General features: G+C 40.8%; 1 protein-coding gene across 7 annotated transcripts in view; it reads left to right on the top strand.

Moving 5' to 3' along the window:
- The window catches only part of MCF2L (MCF.2 cell line derived transforming sequence like), a 156726-nt gene that overhangs the window by 821 nt on the left and 143631 nt on the right, over positions 1–12274 (top strand). For all 7 annotated transcript variants that reach the window (XM_038156518.1, XM_038156566.1, XM_038156559.1 and 4 more), the window contains exon 2: positions 9780–9978. In XM_038156518.1, coding sequence (XP_038012446.1) covers positions 9801–9978 — 178 coding nt within the window. In that variant the 5' untranslated portion in view covers positions 9780–9800. The remainder of the gene's footprint in view (positions 1–9779; positions 9979–12274) is intronic.

Genomic DNA, 12274 nt, shown 5'->3' with positions numbered 1-12274 from the left:
TGTTTGTAGATTTGTCGATGGTTTTGTTGGTTTGGGTTTGTTTGTTTTGTGTGTGTGGTTTTTTTTAAACTTCTGTTTCTTTTGTATCTACAAAAGGAAGGAGATTTAAGTGTTTGTAACCTAAAAACAAGAAATAAAGGTTTATTTAAAGTTATTTTTAGCTAAAAACCTTGAAAAGGAATTTAAAACTTCATCTCGATGGACTTGGCAATGGCAAGAGCCTATTGCTCTTGCAAGCCCTTTATTTTCTTTATAGAGCCAGTTTGATTTAGTGATTTCAGAATGACTGAGACTGTGAATAGCAAAGAAATAGAAAAACTCAGAAAGCAAATAAATAGAAGCCTTTTTTTTTTTTTCTTAAGGATCTTTTGTAGGTTGCCTTTTTATGACAATCATAAGTGCTTTTTGGACTTTCTTAGTACAAGCCGAGCTTTTCTGGCTTGGGGGATGGAACAGTCAGTTTAACATTCAGTAGCAGGGTCTGTGTTTATTTACGGTACTTACCCTGTGCAAGTTTAGCTAGCATGTTGAAAGAGAAATAATGCTCTTCTGAACAGAACTAAACATCATTTTAGTAGGAGGAGAGAGGAAAAACATCTGTTGCGGACCCTAATTCAAGAAGGTGCTAAAGCACATGTCTAATAAAGGCACAGTGGTAGGGTAGGGAATTGGGCATTGTTTTCGTACTTGATGTTGCATGACCTTTTCTTGTGTTTTGGGCCTGGCTGCTAGCACACAACCGTCTTGTCCATTCTTATCCCTTCAGTAGGGAGGTCTGGGTCATGCACATGATTTTTTTTTTGTGTTGAACTTAGCAATTCTTGGGTTTCAGATGGCTTCCAGAAGTGATATGCTTCACTGATTTGGCACTGAACTATACAAAAGTAATTTCAGAAGTTGTGTGGAAAGGCCTTTTTTTTTTTTTTTAATGATGGAGGTCTGTAAAATCAGTCTTGAAGGCAGCCACCTGTGTGCACTGTTGAGGCTTTGCAGGAGCTTCAAAATAGCTACCAGATTTAATCGTCTTAAAACATACATCTACTTGAAACTTCAAAGGCAGTGCTCCTTTCTCAATTAAAGTTGTCAGTTGTTGTTCCTAACAAAATTACACTGTTGGGTAAATCTATAACAACTTCATTAGGAAGTATTCATAATGGTTACTTAACAGGAAATTAAATCCGAGTAGATTGGAAGAGAACGTGCCTCTTCTTTCCTGTAGCATTACCTTTACCTTGCACTTAGGTTGAACAAATTCTGCAGGCACAGGACATTGGCAGCGCTCCCCATCACTGTAGACAGGCGGCTGGGGAAGGTTTCTTGAGCCTTAGGAAACCTCAGCCATGCCTTTTTTTTCCTTCTGTGTGTGTGATGGTAAAGGACTGAATGCTGAAGCTATGAGTCTTGAGGGTTTTCTTGGTGGGTTATTGCAAAACGCTTTTGATCTGCCACAAGCTGGGTTTGGGGAGGGGTGGGGGGTGGGAGGAGGAAGAGAAGGGACATGTGGAGTAGATGTTCTGTGAGCCCTTTGAAACTGGACACCTATTATAAGTTTGTCAGCAAGCTGGTGGCATGAAGTGACCCAAGTGATCTCTCAGGGACCTGCGTCCTCTAAGCTGAGCAGAGCACGTACTCCTGTTTTACGGTCACTGAACAAAGGCACTCTCCTTGGAGCTTTCTGCAGAGAAAGGTCTTAGATGCTCCAAGTTCTGATTTCAAGAGAAACTGCTAATACTATGATGCTTGTTCCTGTGATAAATAAATTAAAAGCCAGAACGTGCCATGTACTCCCTGACCTTCAGAAAGTAGCATGTATTTTTCTTCTTCCAACTGAATTAGTCTGGGAGTTGGGATTTGTGTGCTTGGTCACAGGTACCTCTGCGTTAAACAAATGGGATTTGTGTAGTATCCTCATTCTGGTGGGCAGCATCTTGTGTTTGTCACTGGTGAGATGGGAGTTTGGGTTTATCATGACAACAACTTGAACAAGGGGAGATTTATCAGCCCCTTGAAATAAGGGGTCAAGTACAAAACCACCTCATTCTCCACAGAGTACTGTATAGCACTCTCAGCTTCTATTGTGTTTCAGGCTTAATCTAAAAATGAAACCTGGCTTGTCATTCTCTGGGGTCTTGGAAAAAATCTGTGAAATGTGATCTGAGTGAAAATAGATACAGTGAACTGTTCTAGAGAAGTATAAGCTGCTCTTCATGCTGCATTAGAAGACACCGTGTTCAGGCCAGTATTTTATTTGATGTCTCATGGATGGAAAGAGAATTAAGTGGGAAAGAAAGCTGGGGTTGTGGGGGCAGTATGAGGGAGCAGGAGGGAAAGTTTAGATATCTAATTCCAAAAGCTCAGTTTTCAGGAATGTAGGTGGTTTGGTGGGAGTTTTAAAGCTAAGAAAATTATGCTTTTGCTAATAATGATCTCTAGGCAACTGGAATTCTATAATATGGAAGTTTTCTCACACTTACATTAACACTCCTCAGACTCTGACTTCTTTGGTTATGCTCGCTGAAAATATGGAAGTCTTGCATTCAGCATTAGACATCATGTTTGTACAGAAGGAGCAACAAGCCTCTTTTGAAACTCCATGCTATATAAAACTTGAAAGCTCTTTTTTTTTCCTGTTTGCGAAGGGGAAGTGTGGCATGTATAAGGTCCAGGTTTCTGTAGAACATGAGATGCAGCTCAGGTGAGGTTGCTTACAGCCAGTTTATTTGTCCATACCCCATTTCATTCCTGCATGGAGCTGTTGTTTCCTTGATCTCATGCTCTGCTCGGGTTGTCCATGGATGGCTTGGTGAGCACTGGGCCCGTAGCTCTGAGAAGGAAGAGAATTTGGCTGAGTACTTGAAGCTCTTCCTGTACCTGTGTGCAGTGGGTAGAGCCAGGCAATAGGGAAGGTTGCTCAAGTCGTGGGAACTCAGCTACCCTCTGTCACCCTAGGTTTATCTTTTTATTGTTTTCTGCTAGAGGTATTAAAATATAATGCACAATTCTGAGTTGACTAACAAACGATAAACTTTTTATGGCTTTCTGCCCCAAAAGGAAGAAGGAAGACAGCTGAGTGACTTCATTTAAATTTGTAAGCATTTCTCAAAGAAATGGCTACCCATAGGATGAAAAGTTGAATAAATAAGGAAGCATTTCTCTTATCAAACATATTTGATTTTTTTTCTTTGTAGAGGCCTCAGGTTAGCTCTTGCTAAATAGTCTAGCATTTTCTTTCAAATTTGTGTTTTCTACATCAGCCTGTTGATGACTTTTAATGCTTTGTGAAAGGCTTTTAAATACAAAATGAGACCCTTTGTCTTGAAGGACTGCTTAGTATTCGAGTTAAATCTTGATCACAGTCCAATTCCAAATGAGAAAATATTTAGTCTTTAAATTGGTTTTGACTTAAAACATGGGAGGGTATTCTGCAGGGTATTCTAATCTCTCTAGAGAGAGATTAGAATGGGGCTTCATTGCTGATTTTTCCTCTTCATCTTTCTGAAAAAAATGTAAAAGGACTGGGAGAAGGGCAAGAGTAGAAATACAATATCTCTATAGGAAGAACTTGATTCATTTCATGGACTTTACTGAAATCCTAAAGTATTTTATTGTTTTTATTATGCAACTCATTCTTTGTGGCACTCTGTTGGTAATGTGTGCAAAAGTGGGACTTTTCATTATACAAACTCAGGTTCATCTGCAGTTGCCTTGGACTCTCTGGAGTTGAAGTAAGGGGCTGATGAGCCTCAGAGGATGCCCATCTCTCTTACTCCAGGGAATGCTGAAGTCGTGCGGGTCAAGTAGGTTATTAGCTTAAACATCTCAGTTTCATATCTGATCTGGGATGGGAGGAACCTGGGCTATAATGTGTGTCTGATGTATTTGCACTTTCCCCTTGCATTGGGTGATGGGAAGAATGTCTGGCCAGCATTGCAAAGCATAAAAATTGGGAAGAATGCTAAAGACAGATACATACACCTGAAATTAGATTCTCACCAGAGCAATACTGGCAGGTTAAAGTATCATTCAGTGTATTTTAATCCATCCTAAAATAAAGAGGTATAATAATCAGATACTGGTGTTCAGTTCATCCATTCTCCTGCAGAGACCTGCGGGGTACCTGGATGAGCTCTTGCATCATCATCTGGACTCTGCTATCTCTATTGGTGTGGGCATACTGAGCTTGCTGAATCACTAAGTTTAAAGCTGCTATCCAGGCTGGATATTAAACAGTTTTTCTTTAAGGGCATTGGCATTAAGTGTCATCATATCTATGGAAAATAAGTGTGTGAGATCTTAGTAGGTGCTGAATTAGGAGTGGTTTTCCCCACACAAATACAATTTATTTCTCAGTGACTTAAATGGAACAATGATGAAAGCACAGTAAAATGCTGCACTGATTAAATGCTGAGAGAGGTAATTCACAGGACAATCTGAAAATATCACACAAGTGGTCTTAGAAGTAAGATATATTTAAATGTTTGTGTTATACCTGACTAGAAATAACACCCTTCTCCAGGGAGATGGCTGAAAAAATTACATCATGTGTCAGCAACAGTGATCTAGTAACTGTGCATGGATTGAGGGTGATGGGGACCCTGGGATTTAGGTTTAACTGCCGTGGTGAAGTGGCTGCAGAATGTGGATTTAAGTTGCTGAGCTAACTGTGTGCCTTATGTAATCTGGTTACATGTGAAGATAATAATTAACTACTACCTTTACAATGTTAATCTTGAATTAAAGGGGATTTTGGATGGAAAACTGAAGTAAATGCAATGAAGTGTGTATGCAAAGTGATTGAAATAAGATCCTTGCTTTCAAAAACTGTTCTTTTGTCTGAGTTTCGTAAGCATTGTTTCATGAAGCATTTGCACCTTAATTAAGGACTAATGTAGAGTTAAGAATGAAGGATATTAAGAATATTTTTACTTATGTACAGCTCATGGGCCCACAGGTAGAGAGGTCCTGGCTGCAGTGATGTCTACCAGTGCCTTGTGTCCTGACAAATGAATCTAGATTCTGCCCCTGCTTTTCCTTGGGCATTTCACCAACTTTGATGTCTGCAATCTAATTTAAAGCAAACAGTAAAACTCAAACTCTCAAGCAGTATTGGTTCTAGCACGTGAAACTGAGGTTTGGGAGCAGTTGTTCAGATCTACAAATGTCAAAAGGAGATTTCAGTCTTGGGCTTTCTCCATGGTGTATCAGCCTAGTTTTATGCTGGTTGAGGGTATGAGTTCATCTTTGGATGCTTTGAAATAATAAGAAAAGCTACTTGTGTCTTCAGTGTCACTGTAGTGATCCAAGAGGAGGTACATCCATCAGGGATGCTTTGACTATTAGGAACATCTTGTGTTAGCTCATAAACCAAAAGAAAAAGTTAAGATTTTCTGGGGTTTCTTTTTTCCTCTCTTTTTGATGTTTCCCGTTTTCTAAGCAATCTTGGTCAAGAAGTTTTATGAATGTGCAAGCTGCCTCTCTTCATGGAAGTGTGACAAACATACAGTGACTATCTCTCAGCCCTCATGTGTTTTCTTCTTTTTCCCCCAACATCTTTGCCCCTAGAGTTCCTACCGTGTTGTCTTAAGATCTAAGTTCACATTACCATTCTTAAAATCAAGATGATCAGTGGATCAGAAAATAATTAAGGATTGAGGTCATAAATGCGTGTCTTTAACTGAATGCTTGGGTACAATTATTTCTGATAATCTTCAGGCGTTTCCATTCCTTAAAGAAAGGCAATAAATTAAAAACTTATTCCTAGAGTAATTTGCTGACTTCTGAAGCATAGATCCAGCTGCTTTTCAGTTCACCTTGCACAGGGGCAGGGAGAAAAACTTAATTTTCTGGGATTCTTATCTCCTGCAGAGAAGACTTCCCCATGTTTGCCCCAATTCTTGAGATTAAAAGTGGAGAAATTTAAACTTTGCTAAGTGGCTTTAAGAAGTAAAACCTATTTAGTGTCTCAGATGTAAGGGTAATTGAAGGAATTCCCCCTGCTCCCACAGAATTAAAAAAAAAATTGAATTGCTATGAAGTGCTTTTTAATGAAACCCCCTGTGCACACTTGTGCTTGTCACTGCACATGGCATACCAGACAGTTGTAGAGGCAGAAACAGCTTAAAACTGTGTCCTATTTGCTGCATACATTATTTACTAGCAGAATGTGCATTAGTACAGCTGGAAGTGTTTGCCACTTTCTGTGTGACAAGGAGGATGTGTGCAGTGAACCTGTCCAGTTCAGCAGCTACAGAAAGAGTGGAGCAATTTGCTTTTAACTCCATTACCCATCCTCTGACAAACACTGCAAAGCCAAAGTCTGGAAATAGGCAAAGAGAACTGAGGAAATGGCAGTATGTTGTCTAAAATAAAACAAAATTGCTCTCTTTAAACTGGGGAGAAGATGCACCTTGCTGTAATACTTGAAGGATGTTTTATCTGGAAATCTTCTCTTCTGTTGAAGCATTGCAGTAAGTGCCAGAGAGAGTACTTTATTCTTCATGGGTGATTCCTGAGGGATCTGGTGCTAAATAATGTGCCTTTTTTTGCCTTTTTTTTTAACAGATAACACTTTTATATTAAGAAGGCTTTTAAAGTGGATTTACTGTGTTCAAGTCTATAACTGACACTTTGAAATGTAATACAGAGAATGCAGACTTACTGTTAATATCCATGGTTTGGAGTGATGCTTTTACTTAATTTAATCAGCAGCTAGAAACAGATACACTAGAAACACTTGGATTTTGATGCTTACAGGACACATTAAGTTTGTGCATCTGTTTCTTTTCTAAAAAGCATTAAATTTGCCCAGAGATGCATTTCTCCTCTACTTGGGCCTGGTGCTTTCCAGATAGACTTGGGAAAAGCCTGTCAGGTCCTTTGTCCCTGGAGATTTGGACAATTATTTTTCCTGCCTATATGCCTTCTGGTGGAGAGTGGGAATAAACCCATCTCTGGATGTGGTGTAATTTCCTGAAAAGTACAGGGGAAGCAAGGACAGGGATCCTGAGAAGATTACAGGGATGCAGTCCAGTTGTAGGGCTGTGGTGAGGAAGGCCAAGGTGAAACTGGAACTGAACTTGGCAAGGGATGCAAAGAGTAACAAGAAGGGATTCTATGGGTATGTCAGCCAAAAAATGGAAAGTCAAAGTGTACCCTGCTGATAAGCAAGGCTGACACACTGGTAACAATGGATGAGGAGAAGGCTGAGGTGCTCAGGCTTCACTGGCAGCCTCTCTTCCCACGCTTCTCGAGTAGATGAACTGCAAGATGGGGACCAGGGCAGCAAGGTTCCTACCACTGTAGGGTAAGATCAGGTTTGTGACCACCTGAGGAACTCGAAAATATGGGACCTGATGAGATGCATCCCAGAGTCCTGAGGGAACTGGCTGATGTTGTCAAACCATTCTGCATGATTTGAAAAGTCATGGCAGGTGAAGTCCCTGGTGACTGGAAAAAGGAAAACATTGTACCCATCTTTACAAAGTGTAGAAAGGAGGACCCTGGGAACTGCCAACCTGTCAGCCTCATCTCTGTGCCTGGAAGATCATGGAACAGATCCTCCTGGAAGCTGTGCTCAGGCAGATGGAGGACAGGGAGGGGATTAGGGACAGCCAGTATGACTTCATCAAAGGCATGTCCTGCCTGGTCAACCTAGTGCCCATCTATGATGGAGAGGCCACATCAAGTGACGAAGGAAGGGTTTATGTCATTTATCTGGACTTCTGTAAAGCCTCTGACTTGGTGCCCCACAACATTCTTCTCGCAAAACTGGAGAGTGTTGGATTTGATGGTGGACTGTTCAGTGGAGGAGAAGTTGCTTGGATGGTCATATACAGAGGCTGGTGTCAATGGCTCAGAGTCCTGACGGACATCAGTGACGAGTAATGTCCCTCAGGGGTCTGTATTTGGATCAGTGTTAACTTAATGTCTTCACTAATGACAAAGGATTGAGTGTACCCCCTGCAGGTTTGCAGGTGACACAAAGCTGAGTGGTGCTGTTGACACATCTGAAGGACAGGATGCCATCCAGAGGGACCTGGACAAGCTCAAGAAATAGCCCCCTGGGAATCTCATGTGGTTTAACAATGCCAAAGGCAAAGTGCTGCACGTGGGTGAGGGCAACCACTAGTATCCATCTGGGGTGGGGAATGAACTGCTCAAGAGCAGCCCTGTTGAGAAGGACTTGGGGGTGCTCGTGGATGAGGCAGTGTCCAGGTGCTGCTGGACACAATCAGCCATGTGCACCTGCAGCCCAGAAAGCCATCAAGTCCTGGGCAACATCAAAAGCAGTGTGGGCAGCAAGTTGAGGGAGGGGATTCTGCCCTTCTCTCTGGTGAGAGGCCACCTGGAGAGCTGCATCCCGCTCTGGGGTCTCCGACATCAGGAAGATGTGGACGTTTTGAAGTGTGTCCAGAGGAGGGCCATGAAGATGGTCACAGGGCTGGAGCACATCTCCTGTGAAGACAGGCTGAGATGGTTGGAGTTGTTCAGTCTGGAGTAGAGAAGGTTTCAGGGAGACCTTACAGCACCTTCCAGTACTTAAGTGAGCCTGTGGGAAATCTGGAGAGGGACTTTGTACAAGGGCATTTGGAGATAGAAAAAGGGGTAATATTTTTAAACTGAAGAAAGATTGCTTTTATATTAGATGTAGGAAAGGAGGGGCTTTTTGTTTGGTTGTTTTGGGGTTTGTTTGTTTGTTTTACCATGGGGCAGTGAGACATTGGAACAGGTTGCCCAGAGAAGTGGTAGATATGCCATCTCTGGAAACATTCAAGGTCAGGTTGGACAGGGTTCTGAGCAGCCTCATTGAGTTGCTCATTGTAGGACGATTGGGCTTTGTGGCTTTGTAAGTCAAACTATTCAATGATTCAACTTTGCAGAGTTCCCAGCTACCTTTAACAGTGATTAATTATTTGGAAAGGTCAGGATGCTTCCTCATGTGGACAAAATCCTTCAAGTTAATGCTGTTTTAGTAGTTATTTCAAGAGGGCGGTGATTTTTGTTTATGTTAAAAAATAAACCTCCCTATAGTTCTCTGGCATGAACTGGGAGGCTTGCAGGTGTTTAAGGATGTGCTTGCTCTCTTTCCTGCAGACACACATAATAAGCCTGGTAATTTCTAACTCCTTCGAGGCAAAGGGAACTGTTGCCCCTTCCTCCTGCTCAGGAAGAGGGCATCAGTGAAGGACCTGGGTGCTGTGTCAGAAACCAAAGCATCTCCTCTTCCTGCCAGATTTCAAGTGGCAAGGTTTCAGTTAATTTGTTTATGAAAACTTCAAACTGTAATTTCAGCCTCCCATATAATGGCAATTGTAGTATGTTGTCCTTTTTATCATTTTTTTTCTTTCACTTTTTTGACAAGCCATGTTCTGGTGTGTTCTTTCACCTACTTAAACTTGGCTTTAGAAGGTGCTTTTAAGATAAATATTGACTTTTTCTGTGAAAAATACAGAGTGATAATGATTTTTTTTGCCTTTATGCAGATCACATGTGATTTGATGTTTGTATACTGTTTTTTTCTTGTTTTTTGTTTTTCTTTTTATAATAGCTTCCTGACCTTTGATATAAGCATTTTGAGAAACTACAGGGAACTCTAACTTTTTACATTGAGTACTATACCATGGATGACTGTTGTAAACTGCATATTTTTTCTTCAAATCAAAGATATGATAATTCATATGTAATTGTTATCCTTAACATTTGAGCCTCTTCTTTCAAGTAGTTAGGTTTTTTTCTTATGCTTTGCAGAAAATGATTTTCTGTTTGCTGTTGTATTTCAGAAATCAGCTCACAGAGTTTTCATGTCTGACTACTGGTATCGGACCCTGCTGCTGTGCAAAGAAACTGGAAGCTGCAACTGTTTTGCAACAGCCAACCAGCCTAATGAAGAGAAAGAAGAAGATACCAACCATCAGGTTGTGGTGTCAGATACCATGCAGCTTGTGCAAGATAAGCAAGAGGTGACAGAAATCATGGCAGGTGAGAAAAATATGGCATAGTTTGAAACTGGGTGGCTGGCTGCCAGACTGTTAAGAAGAGGATGGATGGCTTCAAGAATTTTAGCACTTGTATCTCATCTCTAACAATGAGAGTAGGACAGGGAGCCCATGAAAAGGAATGGCTGAATATTCACTGGAGGGGGCTGATGTCACCACGAAAACAAACGTTTAATAGCAGCCAATGAAAAGCTGTACTTGGGAGGACTGATGCTTGTTATAAGAAATTAAAATCATTCCACGAATTAATTGTTTAGCAAAAAATAGCCATCCCAGAGAAACCTGACCTACCTTCTGTAGGAAGGATTGGTATTTCCACACCTTCCGTAGTTTTAAAATCATAGTTTTGAGAAACTGCTGAGAAGCAAGTAAAAAATACCTCTGCACCATATCACATTACTTTTGTTGCTGTGTACCATAAGCAGAAAACTGTAGTGCTGGTTTATGGTTGCTGGGACTAAGCATACTTTTTTTTACTGTACCATCTGATCTTGGATTTCCCCATGCAGGAGGTTGTCACATAGTTCCTGCACGAATAGAAGCTTTTCTGTTGTACTGGTGCAGATGGACAGGAATTTTATAATTTGATAAGCAGTTGCATCTGATGACATTTTGTCTTTATTAACATGTCTTCATTTCATTTTGAAAAATGTTTTTATACAGCCTCCTAGGTAATTAAATTTAATTAGGTAATTAAATTCCTATATATATTTATGCAAACCTCGCTAAGCTGGAAAGAGTTCCAAAACTGTAAAGGTGGAATTCACTAAAATACAGCTTTGCATTTAATACACAATTATGAAACAGGATATGACTCCTTTGTCCTAGCTGGAACGAACTAATGATGTTGCTACTGCAGAATGATTCATAGTCTGCTCTGACTTAACAGGAAGCAGTGATTAGAGTAATCATTTTGCTTTTGTACCAGTGACGTCTCAGCCAGAAGGAGGTTTCTTTTGAAGGCAACAAGGAAAGATGCAAAAAACCCTGCAGTAATCCCAGAGGATGATGTCAGGGTTGATCAGATATGATTTCTGTGGAAATAAGGTGTGTATCTAGACTACAAGAGAAAACTGAAGGGAAATCACACATATTCTGACTTTCCAGTGGAGATCTGTGCTGCTTATGGAAGAAGGTGAATATCTGCTTGTTTCCATTTTCTTGTTGTCCCTAACTATTAGAACAGGAGCAAGAAAATGTGGACTTGATTCCTGAGAGAAGATTCAGACCTCATTGGGGCAGTTGTTAAACAGACTAGTTAAAGAGTTTGTGCAGTCTCTAGCTTGTTCTTAATGAAGTCTCTAGTGAAACAAACCACTGCTAGAGGTGAGCTGGGTGTACTTGATTCCATCTCAGTGATTTAAGCCAGGCTTAGAGCACTGTGCTTCTGTGGTAGAAGAAGAAACAAAGAAGTCCCGGGAAGGCAGCCCAACTTCCTTCTGAGTAGGAAGTCAGAGGAAAGATGGTTCTCTGTTGTGTCATCTGGTGGGTTTGAACAAATGGGAAATTGCTACTTCCCCTCCCCAGAAATTCAGGGGAGAGCTGCGTTGGGTTCAAAGTTGCATGTTTAGTCTCTGCTGAAGGGTCAGTGAATCAATGCTTGACTGGTTTATCGACAAGGGAAGCTTAGTAAACTGCAGGGACTGAAATGAAAGCAGTGAAGGCAGACCAGGAACTGAGTGTAGAGGTGTACTTCATAGGCATGAGACCGCCTATATTAGCCTGCACATACTTGACTATGCTAATTTCATCTTTTAGCTGGGTTGCTGCCCTTCTCTCACTGCAGTGTATGTAAAAGGGACATGAGGTTTAGTGGAAGAAGTTCTGAACTAAGTTTCATGGCCTGAGAAGTAGCAGATTTTTCACTGGGGATTGTATCCATGTCTGGCATGACAGGTGAATTGCAAGCCATTAATTGAAACTGCAAAGCACATCTTTATCCTTGGAAAAAGTGGGATGTAGTTTTCAAAAAAAGGTATGTTTGTTTTCTTTGACTTGAAGACGGCAGTGTGTAGACTGGGAAAGGAGCTTTCCCAGAACTAGCCAGAGACTACATGAGAAACTAAGTGGAAGATAATTTTCTGCTAAAGTTCATAAACTTTAGTAAATGAAGTATGAAAGGTTTTTCTGTGCCATATTTAATACTGTTGTTGTTAGTTTTGAGGATTGGCTGATTCATTGTTTGTGGATATTTTATTGGGGTTTGATTTTTAACATATCATTGCTCTTAATTAATGAAATTTTTATGTTAAGATTTTCTGACTTTATCAAGGGACTGC

This window comes from Motacilla alba, chromosome 1, assembly GCF_015832195.1.
Source record: "Motacilla alba alba isolate MOTALB_02 chromosome 1, Motacilla_alba_V1.0_pri, whole genome shotgun sequence".
NCBI classification, from domain to species: domain Eukaryota; kingdom Metazoa; phylum Chordata; class Aves; order Passeriformes; family Motacillidae; genus Motacilla; species Motacilla alba.
Note: the sequence above shows the minus strand (reverse complement) of the source record. Positions and strands in the feature narration are given on the sequence as shown.